The 23,503-nt window shown below is 32.8% G+C and overlaps 1 protein-coding gene across 4 annotated transcripts in view; it reads right to left on the bottom strand.

Annotated features, from left to right (window-relative positions):
• LOC139686104 (inactive phospholipase C-like protein 2) overlaps positions 1 to 23,503 on the bottom strand; it is a 223,946-nt gene that overhangs the window by 7,260 nt on the left and 193,183 nt on the right. For 3 of the 4 annotated variants that reach the window (XR_011700295.1, XM_071583275.1, XM_071583273.1), the window contains exons 12-20: positions 21,274 to 21,453; positions 19,115 to 19,293; positions 18,872 to 18,980; positions 18,551 to 18,727; positions 18,248 to 18,345; positions 15,690 to 15,776; positions 15,337 to 15,522; positions 13,689 to 14,003; positions 10,590 to 10,831 (exon numbers count right to left, since the gene is read on the bottom strand). Coding sequence is in view for 3 of the 4 variants with exons in the window: in XM_071583275.1 (XP_071439376.1) it covers positions 10,590 to 10,831; positions 13,689 to 14,003; positions 15,337 to 15,522; positions 15,690 to 15,776; positions 18,248 to 18,345; positions 18,551 to 18,727; positions 18,872 to 18,980; positions 19,115 to 19,293; positions 21,274 to 21,453 (1,573 nt within the window). In the remaining variant the exon portion in view is untranslated. Of the gene's footprint in view, positions 1 to 8,872; positions 10,832 to 13,688; positions 14,004 to 15,336; positions 15,523 to 15,689; positions 15,777 to 18,247; positions 18,346 to 18,550; positions 18,728 to 18,871; positions 18,981 to 19,114; positions 19,294 to 21,273; positions 21,454 to 23,503 lie in introns of those variants that run through there. The other variant, XM_071583272.1, reaches the window with a different exon arrangement.

The following is a 23,503-nucleotide window of genomic DNA, read 5'->3' as shown; positions in this document are numbered from 1 at the left end:
AAATAGTTTCATCAGGCAGTCAGAGAAGAGCTATATATTTCATGGACGACATACCTATTGCTTTCTTTATTTGCACTTGTACAAAGCAACCAAAGTAATCCATTCATCATTTATACAGATCTCTAAAAAATCTAAATATACTCAAGGTAAAAAAGTAGGATTTGATTGCAAACAGCCCTACAATCTGAGCATGGTGCCTGTGCCAACATTTTGTTGGTCACTCCACCTTCCTAATGAAACTTTAAACTTGGTCACTGCAATTTTTGTAATCAAATTTCATGCAGAGGAATCATTGTATTCTAAATGCTTAAGTTACCACATCTTAAATAAAATATATTCAATGGCCATAATATTTAAGCTTGCATAGTACTAGTTATGTCCTGGTAACAAATATAAATGCTCACCCAACTCATGAAATCATCAAAAAACAATGACTTGATGCCTCAGTTGTCCTAAAAAGATTTATGGATGGAATAATAATTTTGGCATAATTAAGAGATTCATTCAGTTTTGCAATCATGGATGATGCCGCACTTTTTAACTTTCCATGAAGTATAGCATTTATTTAGGCAATTACAAAAAGTGGATATGGTGAGAAGTTACTAATTGCAGTGTCAGTAAGTGACTCATCACAAGATGCACAAGAAACTATTAAACATTGGTTTCAAACCTAATAAATGTGTTCATTTTTATCTAAATCAAATGCTGAAAGTTACTCTTCAAGATCATATACAAGATGCACAAAATAATTGAAAAGGAAATTTCAGTTTTAATGTAAAGCCATAGAAATTTGAAATAATTGTCAATTACTACAAGAATCAGGATGTCTCATTGTCAAGAATACTATGGAAGATAATAAAGGGAAAATGTTTATAGACAGAGAACAAGGAGAAAGTCTCTAGGCTTAGGTCTCCAATAAAAAATCCATGTAAAATTGAACAAATACATTCTTTGTTATAAGTGTACATCTATTGCTAGAGGGAAGGCCTAAAAGCAAAATATATAATTGAATACAAATTATTTATAAGGTTTGCTTCAAAACCCTCTACTTTTCACACTGAAGTAAGCATTTGGAATCTAAAAGAAAGATTAAATCAAACTCTTTCATTTCAAAATAAATTATATTTTGAATTTCAGTCAAGCTTATGGCTAAATATTGCACTTAAAATTAAGCCATGTTCATCATAACATAGTTCTTGTGAATAACTATTAATATTACAACTTCAGGATGTGAAATTAACAAATTACTGAAAAGTGAGCGAGGCAAATGCATGTCAAAATAAATAAATACCTAAAAGAGAACATCTACCACATTTAAAATTTTCACTATGCAGAACAATTTAAAAATGTAGAAATTTCAAAAAATGGATCATGCAACAGTGACTGGCAATTTAAAATATAAATTGCCAATTAAAGCCTAATAAGTGATAAATAGTCTGCAGATGTAGATTCTTGGTGGAGTACACATAAATGACCAGCCATGCCATCACACGTCATAGCACTTTCAAAAGAAGCACAAAATAATAAGAACATATGCTTAGCAGCTTAATTTTCTCATAAAACATTTATTTTTATCTCTCAAATAAGATTACAAAGTTTTAGGTTTATGTGTGTTCACTCATAGAGATTTGATGATTTTAAATAATATTGTAATAAAAATATTGCACATCAATAAACCATTTCATAAATTAAAAACAATATCACAGATCTAATCTTAGGAAAAACAAGAGAAATAGCAAAATGTAATGCAGTCATAATAAGAGCACCAAAATCCGAATATTACTACTTTTGTCAGTTGCCCCACTTAAGCTCAAAAGCAATTTCAATATTTAATAGCATGCATATAATTTTTCAACTAAATAGAAAAATTCATTGTTTCCATAATTTCTCAAAAAATATCTTTCATTAATCATTTTCTGAAAATAATTTGATAACAAGATTACACTTCTATGTTTTCATTGTTCATATATAACAAATATATGCCATTCACCAATTGTATGCATATTGGGCTTTAAATAAGAACCAGATGGATTGGAAGAACCAGATGCATCGGTCACACCCTGAGGCACAAGAATTCGTGAAGAATATAATAGAAGGAAAAATAGAGGAAGAAGTCCCAAGAGGAAGGCCAAAGGATAAATACATGGGACAAATAAGGAAGAAAGTATCTTGCAAAAAATACTAGGAAGTAAGCCAATTAACATCACATAGGGTAGGATGGAGGGCTGCAGTCAACCAATCTTAGGATTGAGCGACCAATGATAAGGGCCTTAAATGCAGTGTATAAGTTTATAAAGAAATTTGGATTGGAAAATAAGTATTTCCATTTGTTTGGCCAAAGTTTACAAGGTGTGAGATTTACTCCAAGAAAATTTTTTTCTTTACATATTACCCAGTTTTATTAGTTGCTCGTAACAACTGAGATTGTGATATGTTTTAGAAATGACAAATAACTTAAAGACCAACTTATTTGACAAGGGTTTAATAACATCAGCTGTGATAAGTCCATGCCCGAGATGATAACCAAGCTGGTTTTTAAGTTTGAATAATAAAAAATAAACATTAACAATAACATACAACATGATTTTTCCTGCATGGATTACTTTTAACCTAAGTTTTTTCTATATTCTGAAGTTTTTGTTGAAAAAATTAAAATAAACAATACTGTTTTACAGATCTCATTTGTCTTTTGTGCAGAACTATGGTAGAACCATGAGCTATTGAGAATGTACCTCACAAATTAATATGGATGCTATCATTATTACACTCTAATGGTAATTGGTCCCAGGTGTTATGGATAACAACGTGCATGTTAAAGACTTGAGAACAATATTTTTCTTTTATACACCAACAGTTATGGTCCAGTTAGATTAAAAAATCTCTTTAGCATTAAAATATGTAATATTTAATACCAATATCAAATTAATTAGGTAAGCAGTTCTTCAATAACCCATATAAATTCAAGCAATGCTTTGAAAAATCTTAATTCAAAGACTTTTAGCCCAATCAGCTTGGGATTGGATGAGGAGCAGAAGGTAAAGATCCTCAATTGTATTTAAATATGTACTTCCTTCTAATCTTCAACACTTTAAACTTATTGACTTTTATTATATCGCCAATGTGGGTTTGATTTCTTTCAGCAAATCCACCTCTGAAATGTTACCATAATATTGATTTTATTAACGGAAGCTTTCCCTATGCAAATTATTTTGGCAAGAGCCTAAGCCTCTGACTAGTGGGCAACCTAGAACATGAACGAATTTCCTCACTCTCACATGAAAAAAAATATGATCCACCACCATCTGCTAGTATTAAGAAGCTTGAGGTCCCATTGTAGACATTTAAAAGTTAGATGTGACTTTGTAAAATACTCATTACCCCTAGGATTTCAAACCTGACAGCTTGTAACTTAAATATGAGAATAATTCCTCAGATGGAAGTACTGATATCATGAGACTGAAAATTCAATCTAAAAGTGAGTATATTCACTTACATGTGTAATAAATTTTGAAAATCTTGAATAAAAGTAATTGTTTTCACTGTAAGCACAGCTATTCTGCACAAGTGTCTCTATGGCTAAAAATAATTTTCTATTTAACCGCATTATTATTAGTGAATGAGGGGAGGTTGAATAACCAAAATACATGGCTATGTTCATAACTCATGAAATGCACTCAAAAAAGATAAACACTAGTCAGCATCTGCCTGTAAAAATATGGCTGCATAATGAACACCAACTTTTATGAGTGTATTTCAAGAAAATATTCTGCTTTACTGATAAAAAAAAATATTTACTCAAACTTTTTAAAATTATACCAATTAAAATAATACTTTTATGAAATTAAAAACCAAATAAGAGGATATCACGGAAATACAAGAATGTGATACTCTTGGCACAAACTTTAATTTTTTTTCCTCAGCATGGGTCCATAACTTAAGGTTCAATTCAGTAAAAATAATTCAAACCTAAATGTAACTTTTAGGGATGTGCAAAACTTGAAATTGACTTATTCTGAAGTGAATCAGTTGAAATTCATATGCATCAAATCAATTTGACAAAGATCCATTAATTGAATTTCCAAGACTGATAGCAAACATACACAACAGTTATAAAACAAAGGATGATAATAGCTCCAAAGATCTAGCAATCCTGTGAATTTCATTGATGGCTGATATAATACCTTCACTGCATAGGTATTCATAAGCACACACATAATATATAGTAACAGTTAAAAAAATAGTTCAGAAAAAACACTCATTTATATTTCGCAAGTCAAGTCTCTTGTAATATGCTGCTTCTGAGTCAACTGAAGCTAAGTGAGATAAGTTTATTTAATTTAGAATAAAAAATTAGGAGATTATATAGACCTAATCAAAGCACCACATGCTTGTTTTCTCACCACTCAGAAAGGTTTCCATTTATTTTAGAGCTAGTTTGTTGAGTTTTACTCTAATTTTTTTCACTTAACTATCACCATTATTTATTGACTTACTATTGATACTGATCCAAAAAAATATAGGGTTTCCTGAAGACCGAATCCTGAGAAAAATAAAGTGGAGGAAGTAAGGGAGATCTTTATCATTGTAAAGGTAGAAATGAATCACATGGTAACTAGTTTTGTGTGGCATCAGAGGGAGTAGATAGTGAAGAAGATATAGATGGTAGTCAAAAAAACAACATGGCTGACTTAGAAAAAACTTTTTTCCACATTGGAACAAATAATTTAATTAAAATAAAATTTCCTGAGGAGGAATGAGTGAATTTCACTGCATGATGAGGACATTGAAAGAAAGATTCCAGATTTTTCATAGTATCGTACCGAGTGTTGGATCAAATAAAACCATATAATTTACTACATAGCATAACAGTAGCATAGCCAAATTGACTGAAAAATCATATTAGGCATTCCTTGAAAATTCATTGATTCCTTGTACCCAGTTTTCGAATAAAATGTTTATATAAGGATTAATTTCATAATCTTCAAAAACTGCGATATGTTAATTCTTTCGTACCTGAGATTTTGTTCTAGTTAATAATATTGACTTATTGAATGTGAATGCATAAATATAATAGCATAATAATTTGTCAATGATACCATTCTAATAAATGATTAAATTGCTTGAATTTGAAGAAACATGTCATTGCTACCATGTCATTCACATCTTGCAGGCAAATTATTCTCTAAACATATATTAGGTAACTTGTCACTTGAACCACCAGTGTGTAAGAAAATTGATCACAGCTTATACGACTAGTTTTATGACAGGATTATTAGAGTTTAAATATGTGTTCAGTCAAAAGTAAAATAAAATATTTACACAAAATTTGTATAATACAGTTTGGTATTTAATATTACAAACTACAAGCTACAAACCATATTTCTTGTCAGATAAGACACTTTTTTGGAACATTTGGATTTAGGAATAGAGCATTTATTCAAATAAAAATATTTTAGCGCACAAGAAACATTTGTGCACATGATCCATTTTCATAGGTTTTGTTAAAAACTGGAATATTTATGCAATTCAGAGATTTTATCATCCAATGAAATATATTCACCTTAGTATTTGTGCTAAAAATAAAAGTCTCTCTGTATTTTGGAAATGGGTAAAGCATGGCATTGTTTACATGAAATTAGGAAATGGATGAATAAGAAATAGAAGCAAATAAAAGATGAGACATTCATGTGAGTGGATAATTCTCTTCCAATTACTGTTAAAAAAAATGTTGCAAAAAGATTTTAAAAACCTAGCCAATTATAAAAAACTCCATTAAACATAAATGAAATGAAAACTGCTCTAAGTAGTGTAAAATTGCTGAAAGTCATCAATCATTTCCTTCAGTGGCGAAATATAAAAGATTGAGATCTCTCAGACACAGAGGATACAATGAAAAAGGCAAAGTGTCGATGTAGGCAAGCTATATCCTTCTGAGGCTTTTTAACTATAGCTATATTTTAAAGCTATATCCTTCTGAAACTTTTATGTTATGTCTCATGGGAAATGTAAACATTTTAAAACCTGGCCAACATTTAATTTGGCATACTTTGTAGACTAAAATAATTGCCAACACACTGATTTAAAATAATGAAATTAATTACCACATCCCATGTTGCCACCAAATAGTTGAAAAAATCTAGACTGAACACAACAACTTTCCTCAAATTTCTTTAATAATTAAATGGATACTAACTAACATTGGGGAAGTTACCAAATTATAAACATGTCTATTTTCCTAAAATATCTTCATGCATTTAAATTCTGCATTACTTTGAAGTATAATAATGTGTTGCCACTCATACATAAAGTTGAATGTTAATTATAAGGCTGTACCAAAAAAAGCTAATCTTACCATACTATGTGATAATTCGGAATTAGAAAAGGTAACCATAAGAAAAAACCTTCCTAAAGGCCACTCATACATTCATGGTTTCGGTTACCCTTTATGTGGTGAGGATACATATTAGAATTTCACATCGTTATGTGCTCCATACAAAAACACCTTATTAACTGCTTATAATAAATTTGCTATCAGGAAAGGCGGCTGGTGAAAAACGATGTGCAACAACCAGTTGTGCTTACATAGTTTAACCTACTCCATATTCTGGTTTGTAGATCTATTCATCATATGTATTCACAGGGGCTAACTTAGAAATTCACTTAACAGAGTTTGTAAGTGGAACAGTTCTAACTTAATAAACACACATGCCGACTAGTTAAAAGGAAAATCAATTTCCTGCTGTGCAAAACGAATAAAGGTATTGGCTTTTGTTATTTATTATCTGCACCAAGTTTCATAAATGTTTGCATCTCCAAAAGTTTGCCAGTTAGAATGTTCACATGCCAGGTAATACCTGCATTGTATAGGCTAATTCTACATGTCACGAAAAATTACCACAGTGCATTGCACAATGCTTACATTTTTTGAGGGGAGAATAGATTAACCTGATTTTAATTATCCAAAATAATCATTATGTTTTTATCTTGGATAAAGGATAGTTATAAGTGCCCATCTCAATGTGTCACCAAATTCAATCTGTTTTGCAGATATGGTCCAAAAATTTTTATTGTTCGTCAGAACCTATAAGAGTTCAAGTTTTATTGAATATTTTTATAAAGACAAGGATGGTACTCCAACACACACATAAAACCATTATAATACTGCTCCTGCTTAAGTCACAGTTATATTAGTGGCTTCTTGTATTTAGGAGAAATTCTTTATAAGGCATATTCTAATGGATGAAGGTTACATGCATAATGGCATGTAACCCTGTAAATTTTGAACTACATCTCTAAATTCAAAAATGAAATTAGATTTAATCCACAATCTGTAAAACTTATTCATTACAGTTTACTGAACTCGTAAAAAGCTGACATGAATAGTTTTCCCCCAAATATTTTTTGCGCATGCAATACCTCAAAAGAATTGGTTGTGAATCTCAAAAATATTAAACTAGTATTCAATTATTCATCTGTCTCTGCAATACAACAATGCTATAACAATGTGGGAAACTAACCATTATTCAATGATTTTTGTAAGGTATTAAGAAAAAATTTTCATGCAGTACATGTGCATCTATGTTTTGTACAATCATCTTTTGGTTTTTAGAAAAATCATGAAGGTTTTTAAAGAAAATCATAAGATATGTAAAACTTTTCAATATTGTGTAATTTCTCATAAACCATACTTATGATCAATAAGGTTATAGTTTTTTTTTATGGCGATCAAGGTTTTGTTTACTTTTACAAATGTATATAGCTTGATACCTATCCATTCATTGCAACTACTGGAATGGAGAACCGAAGCTAAGAACTAAACCAGCACTGGAATGGAAAAAAGGGGAGCCAATCTATCACTTCTTGGCATACACCATTAGTTAACTTCCATTATGGTGAAATGAAATACAATCACCTCTGTACACCCATACATTACGTTTCCTGGAATGCATAATTAAAGTAATCCATGCAGTCATGTTAGTAGCGCCATTGATTGTGGCAAATTAAAATATAATCATACCCTGTTCAGTTTTGGGGACATGAACATCTAAAAATCGTACAATATTGTAAAACTCATAAAATGTATATAGTTCATTTTTAAAGCTAAACAATTTTTAAAAATTAGGCAAAGAATAAATAAAATATAAAGTTCATTGGACTAGAACAACTGTAATTCCAGTAAACATGAATGAAAGAAACTCATTGAGTTCAGTTACTTTTGCCAAGTTGATAAATATTTTACTGGCAATATAAAGGGAACAAAATTCTAGGTTTTAACAAGAATTAACAAAATAAAATTTGGAACTGTTTTAATACTGCAGGGCCTAATTCTACTGATACACAAGTTTAGGTGAGTTTTATCACAGGAAAATGTCCACTTGCATACTCACTACTGATTCATATCCCTACCAATGAGCCCCTTATGACATAGTCATTGAACTCTAACCTTCAACTATTTGATATTATGATCAGGTGATTCAGATGGCAGTTGCCTACATAGAAGAAAATTTCACATTTAATGGCTATTGAAAATATCCTATTATGTTTTAGGCTTAGACAATGTCGCAAAATGAACCTGGGGTTTTTGAAACAATATTTCATCATTCCCATTTCAATTCAAATTTTATAATACAAAGTACATATCAACCCGAGAATGTTACTCATAATTTTAAACATGTGCACTGATACATATATATATATATATATATATATATATATATATATATATATATATATATATATATATATATATATATATATATATATATATATATATATAAATTCATATATATATTATATATATATTCATATATATTCATATATATATTATATATATATTCATATATATATTAATATTCAGCATTTGTGGGCCAAATAAAGTTGTTTTCTCAATGGCATTATATAAATAATAAATAACGTTTAAATGTCTACAGAGAACAACTTATTTTTAACCTGAGACGAACATATCCATTCATATCCACAGTGATCAATTCAGAAGATGTTTCTGATTTGTGAGGGTAGAGCAAACCATAAACTATGCCTTAAGCCTTGAATTTGAAGCACATATTAAATCAATTCCTTTCCCTGCGCTACCATTTGATTTCTTATGAAGTTTTAGTTACCAGATTATCTCTATGCTTGAATTTTCAACAGGATTAATGAAAGGCATCATGGGTTTTGAAACCAGGGCTTTCCAGTCTGTAGCTGAACACACTAACCACTACACTACCACATTCCATGTATTTATATGGGCAGATAAAATATGGTGGGTAACTTTAATTATCATGAAGGTGTTTCTACAATTACAAGTAATTTAAGAGCCATTAAAGAATAATTTTTTATTCAGTGTGCTTTATGAAATTATAGTGCAAATCTGATAAATTATGTCAATTTATATTTTTCTGATTTTTCTGAGGCATTTATAAAGGGCACCGCTATGGTAATAAGATAAGTTTCTTAACACATTTTATGAGAAATTATTTCATGATGTACAAGGATGAAGATAATTAAATTAAGATTAAAAATAATTGACTACAGTAATTTAGATATCCTGTGGATTACACAGCTTATTTCTGCCAAATGAGCTTCCTCATCTCACTTAGAAAAGCTGAGAAACTTAACAAATAGGAATTTTACTACACCAAAGGATAGTTATTACAATATATTATGGAGACTTTGTCACAAGAAAAAAATAAGACTTTGGATTCATAGAAGATTTTAGGAAGAAGAAAATAACAGAGATTACTATAAAAAGGCTACAGTTCTGCAATTTTAGAAACATGCTCACTTTTGACCTCTACTAGATAAAAGAAAGAAATCTAATCATCTTCAATGGAAATTTTCAAAAAATAGAATTCCCCAGTATATAGATTTAGCCAATTTATGCCTGTGAATTTTGACTGGAAGTGGAATTCAAACAGTGGCAATAGTAGGAGGGAGACAAATGTACTGCATTATTTTAGAATTTTTCTCTTGTTTTTGCTGTCTATATGTCATCAAATTTAACTGCCATTCATTATTTACAATAAATCATGCAGACAAATACATTTCACTGCACAACAATTCTGAACAGTGTAACAAGTCCATTCAAAGACTGGAACATTAAAGCAGATATGAAAGGGAAGCATTATTTCATATGAATGTAAGGTTTTTGTTTCATGAAGCTGCTGCCAGTAACAATGAACATTAAGGCATTATGACACCTCAGAATTAACAATTTACTAATTTTTATAACTAAGTTGAGGGGTATAATGAAAATAATTCTTTCACAACAAATCTTTCCCCACTGTAAAATTTGAAGAGTGATTTTGTCACATTAAAATAATGACTTCCCTTGCATCTTCAAATAATTACTTCTATGTAAAAATACTTCCATTCATTCAGTCACAAGTTTAGGCCTACAAGGCACAATTAACATACACACATTTTCAAGACTTTAAATTTTACTCTTTACATTCAGTTTACAATAAAACAAGCGTCCTCAAAATAATGGGCAAAGCACTATTCACTGAGGAGGATTTTTGTCTAAAGATATCTCAGAGATCCAAGAATTTGATCTTGTACTGCTGTTGGTTGAAGATTTCATAACATACCCCAGACTTCCAGGTTCAATATTAGAGTTGGACTTTTTTAATATACTCTTTGGTTTTACGTCAATTCCGGGGCTGACAGGAACTGGTGAAGTAGGACTTCTCCCTTGGAGGCTGCTCAGGGCTGGAATGGCATCAACACTTGGTCTTTTGCTAAATAAATGTAATTTTCGCTGGCTTCTGGAAGTACTTGGAGACCTTTCACGGCTAGTGTAGTTGCTAATTGTTGGGGCAGAGCTTTGAACCTATAAAAATGGATAATAACAGACATTAAAGAGTTTAAATTCAAAATTAATTTACATCAAATTAAAGCAAATTAAATTTATACTTTGCTCAGAGTATGCAATCTTTTGCTGTTGTGAATATTATTTTTGATTTCTAACAATTATATTGAGTATAATTAGCCGCAGTATCTCACTATATGCACTAATTATGGGGATCGGGATTGGTGGCTAACATACTGGCTTCCCACTCAGAATCTACTACTACTGGGTTTGAATACTGGAGGCCGCAGATATTTTTCAGTGGTATCCTGATCCCTACTTGAGGTGCTCTGTGGAGAGCACTTTGAGGGAGTACGCCATCTTTCCGACGGGATGCTAAACTGCAGACCCCCTGGTGCCTTTCATTAAGAGTAGGCTAATGCCAAAGCCAAGTTTCTCCCCACACTTTCCCCTTTCCCATCCATCCCTAATGGTGCAAATGGCTTCAGCTGTCAGTTGCCTCCCATAAATCTATCACTAGAACAGCTAGCGACCAAATACGTGGGTGGTTTCAGAAGTACCTGGCCTGACCTAGAGATGGCGGTCGTTGTTAGAAAAATATTACTGTATTAGAAAGTATGAAATCTATAAAGCATATGCTTCAAGTTTGAAGACACCCTGTTGTTTAGTATTTGTTTGGCAGCCTGCAATAGCGAACGTTTTCAGTGAATTTGTGAAAATGATGAAACTTGGTTATCGTTATGTGATACAAGACTTTTATTAGAAAGGCCTAGGCCCAACCAATATAAAAGCTGCACTGGATTCTACTCTGGGTGAGTCTGCTCCTTTGTTTACAACAGTAATATATTGGGTAACAGAGTTTAAACGAGGCTGTACGAGCTGTCAGGACAAGATCGCATTGGTTGACCAAATGAGGTGACCACTCCAGAAATGGTGAAGAAAATCCACAAAGTGATACTGGATGATTGTCGACTAAAAATGCGCAAGCTAGCAGACATAGTAGGCATTTCAAAAAGTGCAGTACATAGCATATTAACTGAAAATTTGGACATGAGAAAGCTGTGTGCAAGATGGGTGCCACGTTTGCTCACACTCAAGCAAAACCAGTGTCATGAAGATGTTTCAATTGAGTTAGTTTTTTGGGATGTGCATGGGATAATTTTCATTGACTATCTTGACAAAGGAAAAACTACCAAGAGTGAGTTATTATGCAAACTTATTGCAACGTTTGAGCGAAGAAATCAAGCTAAAGCGGCCACATTTGGCTAAGAAGAAAGTGTTGTTTCATCAAGACAATGCACCAGCTCACGATTCCGTTATTGAACTGGCCAAAATTCATGAATTAAAGTTTGAGTTGCTGCCTCATACACTCTATTTGCCAGATTTAGCCCCCTCAGATTATTTTCTGTTTGCATACTTGAAAAAATGGCTCGGTGGTCAAAGATTTTCCAACCGGGAAGAAGTGATGTCGGCAGTAAATGGCTATTTTGAGGAGCAATACAGTTCTTATTATAAAAAGGGAATCGAACTTATTGAAATTTGCTGGGAAAAGTGTATAGAGCTGAAAGGAGATTATATTGAAAAATAAATACATTTTTACCAAAATTTTTGTGTTTTCTTCGTTGGGTCGGGTCCTTCTGGGACCACCCTCGTAAATATTTTTACACCAAACCTCATAGTAAATACCTATTTCTATTATTGGCCACTTCAGTTAAAAATGTCTGAGAAGCTAATAATACCACCAGCATCAGAGTCATCAGGATTGTCCTGTCAGGCAAATTAGCTTCCAACCCATAGGCCTTGGCTGTACGTGAACACCTTTCACCAGAGCAGACCAATTCATCTTACTCTCATAAATCAAATATCCCTCTCAGCCCTCTGGTTGGGAAACCAGTACGTTAGCCACCACACCATCCAGATCCCCTTGGTGAATAGTACTTTCTGTATAATTACCATTAACTATTTCTCAAATGTAGATGGATATTGATTTCTTCAAGATCACACTAATAGCATCCAAGACCTCTTTTTGTGCAACCCTTTTATTACATTTTGGTGCCATTTATGGTGTAGGATTAATAATATCATAGGACTTCATAAAAAATTGAAAATTCATGTTAATTAACAAGCAAAAAATATATTTCAACTTAGACCACGTCTGATGTCAGATCTACTACTACATTGGCGTAAAAGATGAAATAACTCATTTTACCATAATGAATGATTTAATTTGACTGGCTCTGATTACTAAGTGTAAAAGATTATGGGCCTTGTGATTACTTTTGATTATGGATTGCTGTTATTTTAGACATTCCTATAGCATAAAGGAAACCTTACAATGAGCAGTCATACTTCAAATATTTCAGTAAGACATTTTTTTCTTTAGCTTATTACAATTAATTGCATAAAAATCGTTTTTCTGTACATTATCATTTTTTATAATTCGGCAGGATATTTATTTAATTTATAAAATGTATTGATGCCCTTCTAAAGTATGTCTTTTACAAAACCTCCATTGGACATTAATCTCCATTTAACTATTTTTTCTTCAAAAATGTAAATTTAGAGGTTTTATAATAAATTATTTGGTAATCTTACTCAGTTTATAAAGTTTCATTTTGTCATTAATTAATCTATCTCTAGCAGTCAAATAAGAGTGAAAGAATGCTAATACAAAGATTGAAACATTGATATTAAAAAAATTACCCTATATAGACAAAGATAAAAGTTTGCGATGAATTTAAAGATTGCTACTTCATTGATCATTAAATAAAGCAATCGTTTTATACGATAATATACTATGAAAAGTCTATCTTGTAATGAATAAATATGTGCCCAGTTAACTGTACATTTACCACGAGAGTAAGACATTCAAACTCACCTGTGAAATGGATGACTTACACTCCTTCTTAGATGTTTCTAAAAGATCTAGCTGCCCTCTTAGAATCCGGACATTCCATGTGTAATTCTCATGAACCTTGTTGTATTTTTTGCCTTTTATTCCAGAACTGCTGCATGAATTTTGGAGATCTTCGTAGAATTCCATGTATGTTTGCAGTTTTGTATGAATGGCTTTATACAGACGATCTGCATTTTCTATGACAGCCTGCATGTTATTGAGAGTTCTCTCAAAGGTGATGATAACACGATTCAAGTGCTGTGGCAAATTGGTAGCTTCAGCTCTTAATACAGGCAGCTGAAAAGGCAAAAGTATAATTTTAGAGAAACTATCAAATGTGAAATTTTTTTCTCACAAAACTCATTCCAGGTTATAAAAAATACATGGGTTGTTCGATAATTCCTCAGAAAATCCAAGACATGGCACTAGTAGTAACAAAAGTTTTGCTTTTATTAAGCACCATCTTTCACTAGACTTCTGTAAAAGTTTCAGCTATATTGATCACATAGTTTCATTCTCATAGTCGATTGAAGTAACAAACTTTTATTTATTAAAAAAAGGGAAAACTGAATTCCATTGGGTGATTAAACAATTCTATTGAAAAGGCTTAAAACAGAAAGAGATCAAAGCTGAGTGGGATGAAGTTCATAACACATCTGCTGCCATGCTTACGACTGTTTACAATTGGGTTAGTGAGTGTAATGAGGCCATAAGCATGAGAATGAGTTTAAATGGGGTGCATCCCATGCACATTATTTAGGACATCAGGTGGAAGTGACTTCCTCCAAAATGATCAACAAAATCCACTATATGGTTTTCAGAGATCGATGAATCAAAGTCCAGGAAAGAGTTGAAGGCACAGTCATATTAAAAGGTAGAGTGTTTTCAAATTTGAACAAAAATTGGATGTGAGAAAATGATGGCTTCTCTCTAAGTGAAGAACAAATGCAATAGTGCGGTTGATTCAGAGGCTGGCCATTGCAATCCTGATGAGTTTCTGCCTTAATACATAACTGTGGACGTAACATGGATAAAAAACTGCACTGCAGAAACAAAGGAACAGTAAAAATAGTGCATTTTTAAAGGTGATCCAGCTGCAAAGAAGGCGAGGATGGTAAAATTAGCTGACAAGGTGATGGCTACTATTTTTTGGAATACACATAAAATTATCTTCACCGATTAGTTACAAAAAGGACAAATGATAAATGGAGAGTTTTATGTATTATTATTTCAAGAGTTGAGCAAAGAAATCGAGAAAAACCATCCTTAATGGGCAAAGAAGGAAATTCTCTTCCATCAAGATAATGTATAGGTGAACACCTGAGCAGTTTTGATAGCAAATATTATTGAATTAAAGTTTGAATTATTATAGCATCCACTGTATTCACCAGATTTGCACCAGACACTTCTTTTATTTTCCAAACTAGAATAACCCGGTAGAAAATGATTAATAGCTATTTTACCATCTCCAAGACTATCCTTACTCATCAAAGCACTCTCAACCAAAATTCACAACACAACTGGATATGGAGAACCAATCAGTTTTTGAAGTAGGGACCTATTATAAACATATTAACTACTAAAACTAAAATAATTGTCATACATGGATTTAAATAAGGCAGCAACTTACCCCATTTATTTCCTGAATTGAAACTGAGTTAACTTGAGGACATGCAGACAGCCTCTGAAGAATAACTCTAAGACATTGCTTGATGTTTGCTATCGCACTAAGACCACATTCAGTGCGAAGATCATCCATTGCACCCTCAGCTTCATAGCGCACCCTCATTGCTTCCATTAGTCCCGGAGACATGATCTATAATTAATCAATGTAAAAAACTGTGGCAAACTAACATTTTCTGCAATAAGAATAAGACTATTTACATTCTATGAACCACAAATTCACAGTAACGCTAAAAGAATACATGCAAGCCGGGGGTTGCTTCATTTCATTAAAGATAATAAATTCACAAAAGAGATAACCTTCACAACATCATCAATCTGCTTCAGTCCAACAATACGAACATCCGTATGAAGTTTGTCAGCCTTTTGTTTCCTTTTCATAGGTTTCTGAGGAGAAAAAGAGCCAAAATAAGGGTAAATGCCAGCCATATGTATGCTGAAAATATATCTGAATTTTATGTTTCTAATTAACCTGGAAAAATCCACTTAACATCAACACTCCTCCATTTAACACACAATTTTTTCCATCAAGAAAATGCTCAATTCATATCTTTGTAAGCTATCCCCTTCTATGAATAAAGGCAAATTTTTAGCTACAAAATTATTTAAAAATAAAGTGGAATATGGAAGAAAATACAGTATCACACATAGTCATCCAATTATGAATGACTTGAAAGAAAATAAATAACATAACATATGCAGTAAAAGCTAATTATGATTTTGAAATGTACAGAGGCCCCAACAGAATTTGCTTGTCCACATCATTTAAGCCAAATTGAAGTCCTTGTATATGCAAAAAGAGGCTAGAAATACTAATAGCACACAAATACTTTTTCCCACATAGACAATTTCAGGACAAACTAAATGGCTAATGAAATGAGTTTTTAAAATGGAGGTTACTCAATATACTTTCTAGCTTTCTCTATCATTAAGATTTTTCATCTGCAATAAAAATTTTTTAACTGATAACAATTACAAAAAAATACAAGTCATGCTTGGTGATGTTATCAAATGGAGAATAACCAATTGCCTCTTCTCAAGAGAAACCCATTTGAAATTAGTAAAAATGGACATATGAAATTTGGTGGGCAACATACATTTGATTTTTTGTTTTATTGTGTTGGTACACATGCCCCAAACATTTTTTTTACAGTTTCAACAATATAGCATCTTTAGTTTGTTATTGAGAGTTACAAATGTTAGACATGTTTTGGTTTGCTCGGCGATTTTCTGCTACAAATTAAAATGGATCACAGAATCGGCATCAAATTTTGTGCACAAAATGGAATTCAGTGCTCCAAAACACTTGAATTGTTGAGAGTGGCATACGTTGAGTCTACTCTGAGTTAAAAAATGTTTTTAGGTGGTACAAGCTCTTCCAAGATGGCCAAGAAGATGTCAATGACGAACCTTGCTCTGGATGCTCCAGCACATCAACAAAAGATGATAACGTTGAAGCAGTGAAGAAAATTGTTTTGAAAAATCATCAAATCACTATTAGAGAAGTTGCTGAGAATGTTGGCACATCGGTTGGTTCGTGTCATGCAATGTTTTTGGAATTTTTGGGCATGAGATCTGTGTCTGTGAAGTTTGTTCCAAAACTGCTCAATTTTTATCAGAAGAACCGTTGCGTGAGCATCACTCAGGAGCTGTTGAATGATGCCAATGATGATCCTGATTTGCTCAAAAGGATCATAACTGGTAACAAATCATGGGTATATGGTTATGAAGTTGATATCAATGCCCAATTTTCCCAATGGAAGAACCCAGGAGAACCAAGACAGAAAAAAGAATGCCAAGCTCGATCAATTGTCAAGGTTTTGCTCACTGTTTTCTTTGATTGCCACGGCGTAGTGCATCAGGAGTTCTTTCAAACAAGGTCGTACGGTCAATGAGGAGTATTACCTTGAAGTTATGCACCATTTGCGAGAAGCAATAAGAAAAAAATGCCTGGAATTGCGGAAAAACAATTCATGGCTTTTGCATCATGATAATATAACCTGCACACTCATCATTGCTTTTCAGAGATTTTTTGATTGGAATAACTTCACAATCATGCCCCAGCCACCATATTCACCAGATTTGGCCCCCTGTGGCTTTTTCCTGTTACCAAAACTGAAGAGACCTATGAAAGGATGGAGATTTGCAACGATTGAGGAGACAAAGACTGTATTACTGGAAGAGCTCAAGGCTGTAGCAAAAAGTGCTTATCAAAATTGCTTCGAGGATTGGAAAAAGCATTGGTACAAGTGCACTATATCTGGGGGGGGATTACTTTGAAGGGGACACCTTGAATATTGAAGAATAAATAAAACTTTTTTCATAAAAATATCAAGTAACCTTACTTTTGGAATACTCCTTGTATAACCCCCTGCCACACACCCTAGTGGTGGCTTGCAGGGAATTATATAATAATAAAATAAATACACTTAAATATTGTTGTGATTTAATGTGATGAAGTTTTCTGACCAAATTCCTGTAGACTTTCCTTCTTGTAGCAGATTGTAATGCAATGTTGAACCCTTTCCTAATATATTATTAATTTCCTGATAGGACTATGCAATGTGCGAATGTTTGCAATGCATCATCATAGAAAAGTTGAAACATGCAAACCATTTCTCTTGAAGGCATTTTTTTAGGGCTTTTGAGAATAATAGTAAAAAGTAAAGTGATACTAAGAAATAAAAATTTACATTTTGCATAAAGAACTATGACAGTCCATAAAGGCAAAATGAGATTCTTACGATTTATTTACATTTCAGAAGTATTGAAATTATGATTTAACATTGGTTTTAATAGGCCATACGGTCATCATAATTACTAGGAAACTAGTCTATTTTGAGCAAGACAATACTTACTCCACCTCCTTTTTTGTTGGTGATGGCTACATGCACAAACAGAGATGAATTTTCTAGGGCTTCCCCTGTATTTGAGAGTAAACGTATATGGCGATACCCTGGTAAAGAAAATTAGATAATTAGCTTGGGTTTTCATTGAGAAATCCCTTTCAGTTTCCCTTGGCTTTTATAATTATTCAGTATTTATTTCAAATCACTTTTACTTTCAACAAGCTTTACAGTTAGTCATCTTGCTGAAAAGTTAAAGCCATAAATACATGTGTCTGTTAATGAACACTATAGGCATGGATACATAAAACTTACCTGTCTGTAAACATTCAAAAGGTATGGTATATTGTCCAATAAAATCATCTCCAATGAAGTCATCATCCATGACAACAAATCGAACTAGGACTAGATCTGGTAGCATAATTTGGAATTCAAAACTCTCTTCAAATATTGGACAGTTTCCTTCATTTGAGACAGTTTTTGATTTTCTCTCTATAAAACGAAATGCAAAAGGTGGTTTTAAGATAAAGGTTAATTTAAAAAGTTAATCAAAATTGCAAGCATCACTATTTAGATTAAAAATTAGAATAACCTTTCACTACAAATATAAAGTAATATTTTCAATTTATGACAAACCTGTGCAATCTGCAGGAATACCAAATATTTGAATGACAACATAAGGATCAATCACATCTCCTTTAGCAGTAGATCCTCTTGGACGAGGCAACTGCTGTCCACTTATAATCTGTAAAATTGATTAATGATGAAATGATTCTTAATTTTACTAAATTATCAACCAGTGTACCCTTGCCTTAAAGATTATACATGATAACATGACTGCAAAACTGAAAGTTCATCAGAATGTAAACCAATACCTACTCTCAAATGAAGAATTTGAGGTGATACTCCTGGGATGAGATCCTTTGAATTAGCACTAAATATGGATATCTGCTCTCTCATAACAGATGGTTTCAGAACATAGCCACAGCCTCCATTCTGGCGAAATCTTCCATCGTAGAGATCCATCATTTGCCCCGGTGTTTGAAAGTTCAAACCAACTAAAATAACAGGTAGAACTGAATTTAGTGACGTGCAAAGGATAAATATTGATGAAGGATTACTGATAGAGATTCATATTCTTCATTTGATACTGATTAAAATTATACATGGAGGATAGTTAATGATTTTTTTTGCATACTAAAACCATATATTTTCAAGCCTTGAGAATATGCAACTCTCCATGATAATAAATACAAGGGAAGCAATAATGGGATAGAACAGATAGCATGAAATATTTAAATTAAAACAACCACCATTAACAAATTTCGATTTTGTGATCAAAATTAATAACTTTTATGAGAGTTAACTTATTTCTAACTTCAATTTTTTTTAAAGGACAACAGTTTCAATGCATTTTATTATCTTTGTAACTGTAATTTTATTGAAATTTTCAGGTGCCAGGAAGAGAGAATAGCACAGATAATCCACACACACATAATTGAGTTTACTATATTTATGATACCAATTGCAATGGATTGCACTGAAAAGTTGTTAATTCACAAACTTTCACGTTAACTTGGGACCCATAACCTAAGATGTCCAACAAGGAAAGTAAGGAGTGGATTTATTGGCCATAAATTTCTCACCCATTACTTTGATTGCAAACCCAAACTTTAATGCACTAGCCTTAGAGTGAATAAAAAAATATATTTTTTTAAGCCCACCCCAATGGCCTGGAAAGTCACAACATTGAGATGAAATCTGGATAAGGGATGATTTCTGGATGGTCAATACTCCGAGAAGTATCTCACATATTCATGCTCGACGATGTTCCATCATCTCCATGTGGTCTCATTTTTCTCACCTTCTGCCTTTTACCAGAAGGGCAGATTGCAAAAGAAGGCTTGTTTTTGCCTCCGCAATGGTGTGTAGCATAAGAGGAAGCAAGAAAGTTTATGGCTGTGGGTGGCTAACATGTAAAAACACTAATATATAGTATTTACCACTTCAAAGGTTTCAGATAACCATCAAAGGTCTTAGAAGGTATCACCCATGGGTATGGGGGCTTCAATGCTACTTCCTTATTTAATCGAAAGGTTGGATTATTTCTTATGCAATATAACATAAATTGCTTAATTCAGAATTACTTGAAGTCATAACTTTGATATGTAAAAGTCATTTACCATAAATGCAACACATAAAAACCATAAACACAAGATCACAAATCAACCCAAAAGCTGGTTTGATATGTGATGGTGGAGTTCACACCCAATACTAAGCCCTACAGTATGTGAAATTCACACATTAGGGTAGGGGACCAGATCCTTTCCCTGTGCTGCCATTGGTTTCCCAGGAAGTTCTGTTACCCAAAATATCACACAGCTTGAGTGAAGCTGAGGGTGCCCCAAGTTGGGCCTGGGAATCGAACCTGAGCCCTCAGGTCAGCAATCCAACACTCTATCCTGGGACTACCATGCCTCTTATATGGCACATGTAGAACTAAATTTAAGAATAAATGGGCCAAATAAAAATCAGTCCTAATTGCAGAGGCACAACTACCATGAGTCATAAATTTCATTTAATTTCTTTCTTAAGTTCTAATTAGAATTTGAAGAAATTTTGAATAAGTCAACATATACATCTGGTACAACCACCAAAAGTATAACACCACTCCCTTCCCTAAATGTGATAAATATTAATGTGTATAAGCAAAGAACTTTATGAAGTGAACTCTCACCATAAAACTAGAATTTTCACTTAACTCACATGGCAATGATACTGAAAGACTCCCAATACTTCCAATGATGTCTAATAATTAAAAATGCATTACACCAGAAAAATAACATAATTTCATTACAAATTAACGTAAACTGAAAGACCTGATAAAAAGTACGTGAAATCTGCAGTGATGAAAATTTATAAGTAAGTCTTTGATAAATGTTTTAAATTAATTTTACAAAAATCACTCTCTATTATCTGGTCCCTTGAGTTTTATTTGGCTGAGTACATATGTAAAACATAACTTTATTATGACTTACCAAACTGACAGCCACAGTTCCAAAAATCTTGGGGATTATAATTACTCGAATCAATTCTACTGGGATTTGGATAAACTCGAGTGAGAAAAGATTTGTTGTGATTTACAAATTCCTCAGCTTCACAATGAGCAAGTTTGGCTGCTGCTGATTCACTCATTGAGCACATTTCTTGAGGGCTTTCTGTAATGAAAAAAATGGCATCAGAAAATTGATGGAAATACGAGCATTTGTACTTTAAAAACTATTCAAGAATTAAATAAAATCTCTTAAAATGGACAGCTGTTGCCCAAATTATTTTTTGATTTGTTTACTCTTGATGAGTAACTCATATGCGACTAAAATTATACATCAGTAAAACCTAGTAATCATGTGTTAATGCATCTACACTTTAAGTGTATAAACTTAAAAAAATGATTGATTATCATAAATGCACAAGATCATTGAAAGCATTTCTCATTTATAGAAGATACGCCAATACACTTCATCGGCAATTTAGGATTTATTGGAGACTTTATTAGCAAATAAAAGACGATCGCCAGTGATGAAGTTATACTTTCTGGTGGCCTGGAGAAAAGGCTATTTTGCAATCATAAAGTAGAAACAACCTCTGGAATGGCATATTAGTAATTTCAGCATTATGAATGACTTATTTTCCGGGTGCATCTACAACTCCTCATTGTCCAGACTACCAAATGACTAAGAACAAATAAGAAGTACAGTGGAACCTTTCTTAACGAGCACCTTGCACAGTGAGTAATTTGCATAATGAGTAAAAATATCGGTCTCAGAACTAACTCGCTCAATGAGTGACTTTTTGCATAACAAGTGACAAGGAGAGGGGAATTCTTGTATGCATTGGGTGCCTGCTACTGCAGTTTGTTGCTAACATCTTAGCGTCACAAGTGATCACACAGTTTTACAAACTTGTGTTCAAATATATCACTAGCGATCTTTTGGTTCAAAGTCTAATAATATTTTGAGCATAGTTTTAAAATAGATCCCAAAAAAAATCTGTAAGAAGTAAGTCATAAAGAATAAAAATAAAAAATAACAGTAGAAATGAAAAGTAAAATTATTGAAAATCAGAAACAAGGTGTGAGCATGGCTGATCTAGTACTCCCATCAACAATTAGCCAACATCTATGATTAACCTTTCCTTCAAGAACATGGACAAAGCTAAGGAGATATATGCTTTAAATAGAGTGACATAAGTACCTACGCAATGTTTACATATTCTCAATGATGTTGAATGGTTGCTTCTCATATACATAAACAAAAAGCAATTGCAATATGACACCATTCACGAGAATATAATTCGTGAGAAGGGGAAAGTGATTTTTTCCGACCTCATTAATAAGATATCAGGATCATCAACGAACGACCAAGTATCTAAGAGTGGTTTGAAAATTTAGTGAGAAGAACTGTCATCCATGGCATTGTGAGGCATGGTGAAAGGCCAAGCTCTGATTCAAAGCTGCAGAGAACTTCATCGGTGACTTTAAAAAACTCATAGATTCTGAGGGTTACCTGCCACATGTTTTTAATTGTGATGATACGGTACTATTCAGGGAGAAGATGCCAAAGAAAACTTATATTTCTACACATAACAGAAGAAGAAAATGCATTGCCTGACCACAAGGCAATGAATAGCCATCTCATGCTGCCATTTTGCACAAATGCAAGCGACGATTTGAAAATTAAATCCCTCATTGTGTACCATTCAGAACTCCATGAGCCTTCCACAGTGTTAAGCCCAAAATAGCAGGCTTAATGAGATGTGGAGGCTACGGAAAACTTTTGCATTGTACCATGCATACAAGGCATCACCCTAATAAGGCAGTATCAATGCGCACCATAAATTTATTTAATGGTCATTCGGAGTTGCATTTTTAACCAATTTTGAAGCGCAGGTGAAAACAATTGTTTCTATACAGCTTTCCAGTAAAAAGGAATTAGGAACATATCATAAATAATTAACAACAAATTTTGATTTTTCTTTCTGTCACTAATGGACTTCGCATTCCCGGTCGTTTCTTTCCGGGATAGAAGAAAAGGTGTATGCGATCCACGATCCTAAACACTGTACACAAAATTTTCTTTGATTAAACCTTGTATATAATTTATTTTTCTGGCATTGCCTGCATTATTATATTTTACATAAATTCATATGCAAAATGTTGTTCCACTAAATGAGTGTTTCACTTCACGAGAAAGATCGTGGAATGGATTA

The sequence above is a fragment of the Hetaerina americana genome, unplaced genomic scaffold (genome assembly GCF_022747635.1).
Source record: "Hetaerina americana unplaced genomic scaffold, ioHetAmer1.1.p SCAF_13, whole genome shotgun sequence".
NCBI classification, from domain to species: Eukaryota; Metazoa; Arthropoda; class Insecta; order Odonata; family Calopterygidae; genus Hetaerina; species Hetaerina americana.
The sequence above is the reverse complement of the archived record's forward strand: the minus strand, read 5'-3'. Positions and strand labels throughout refer to the sequence as shown.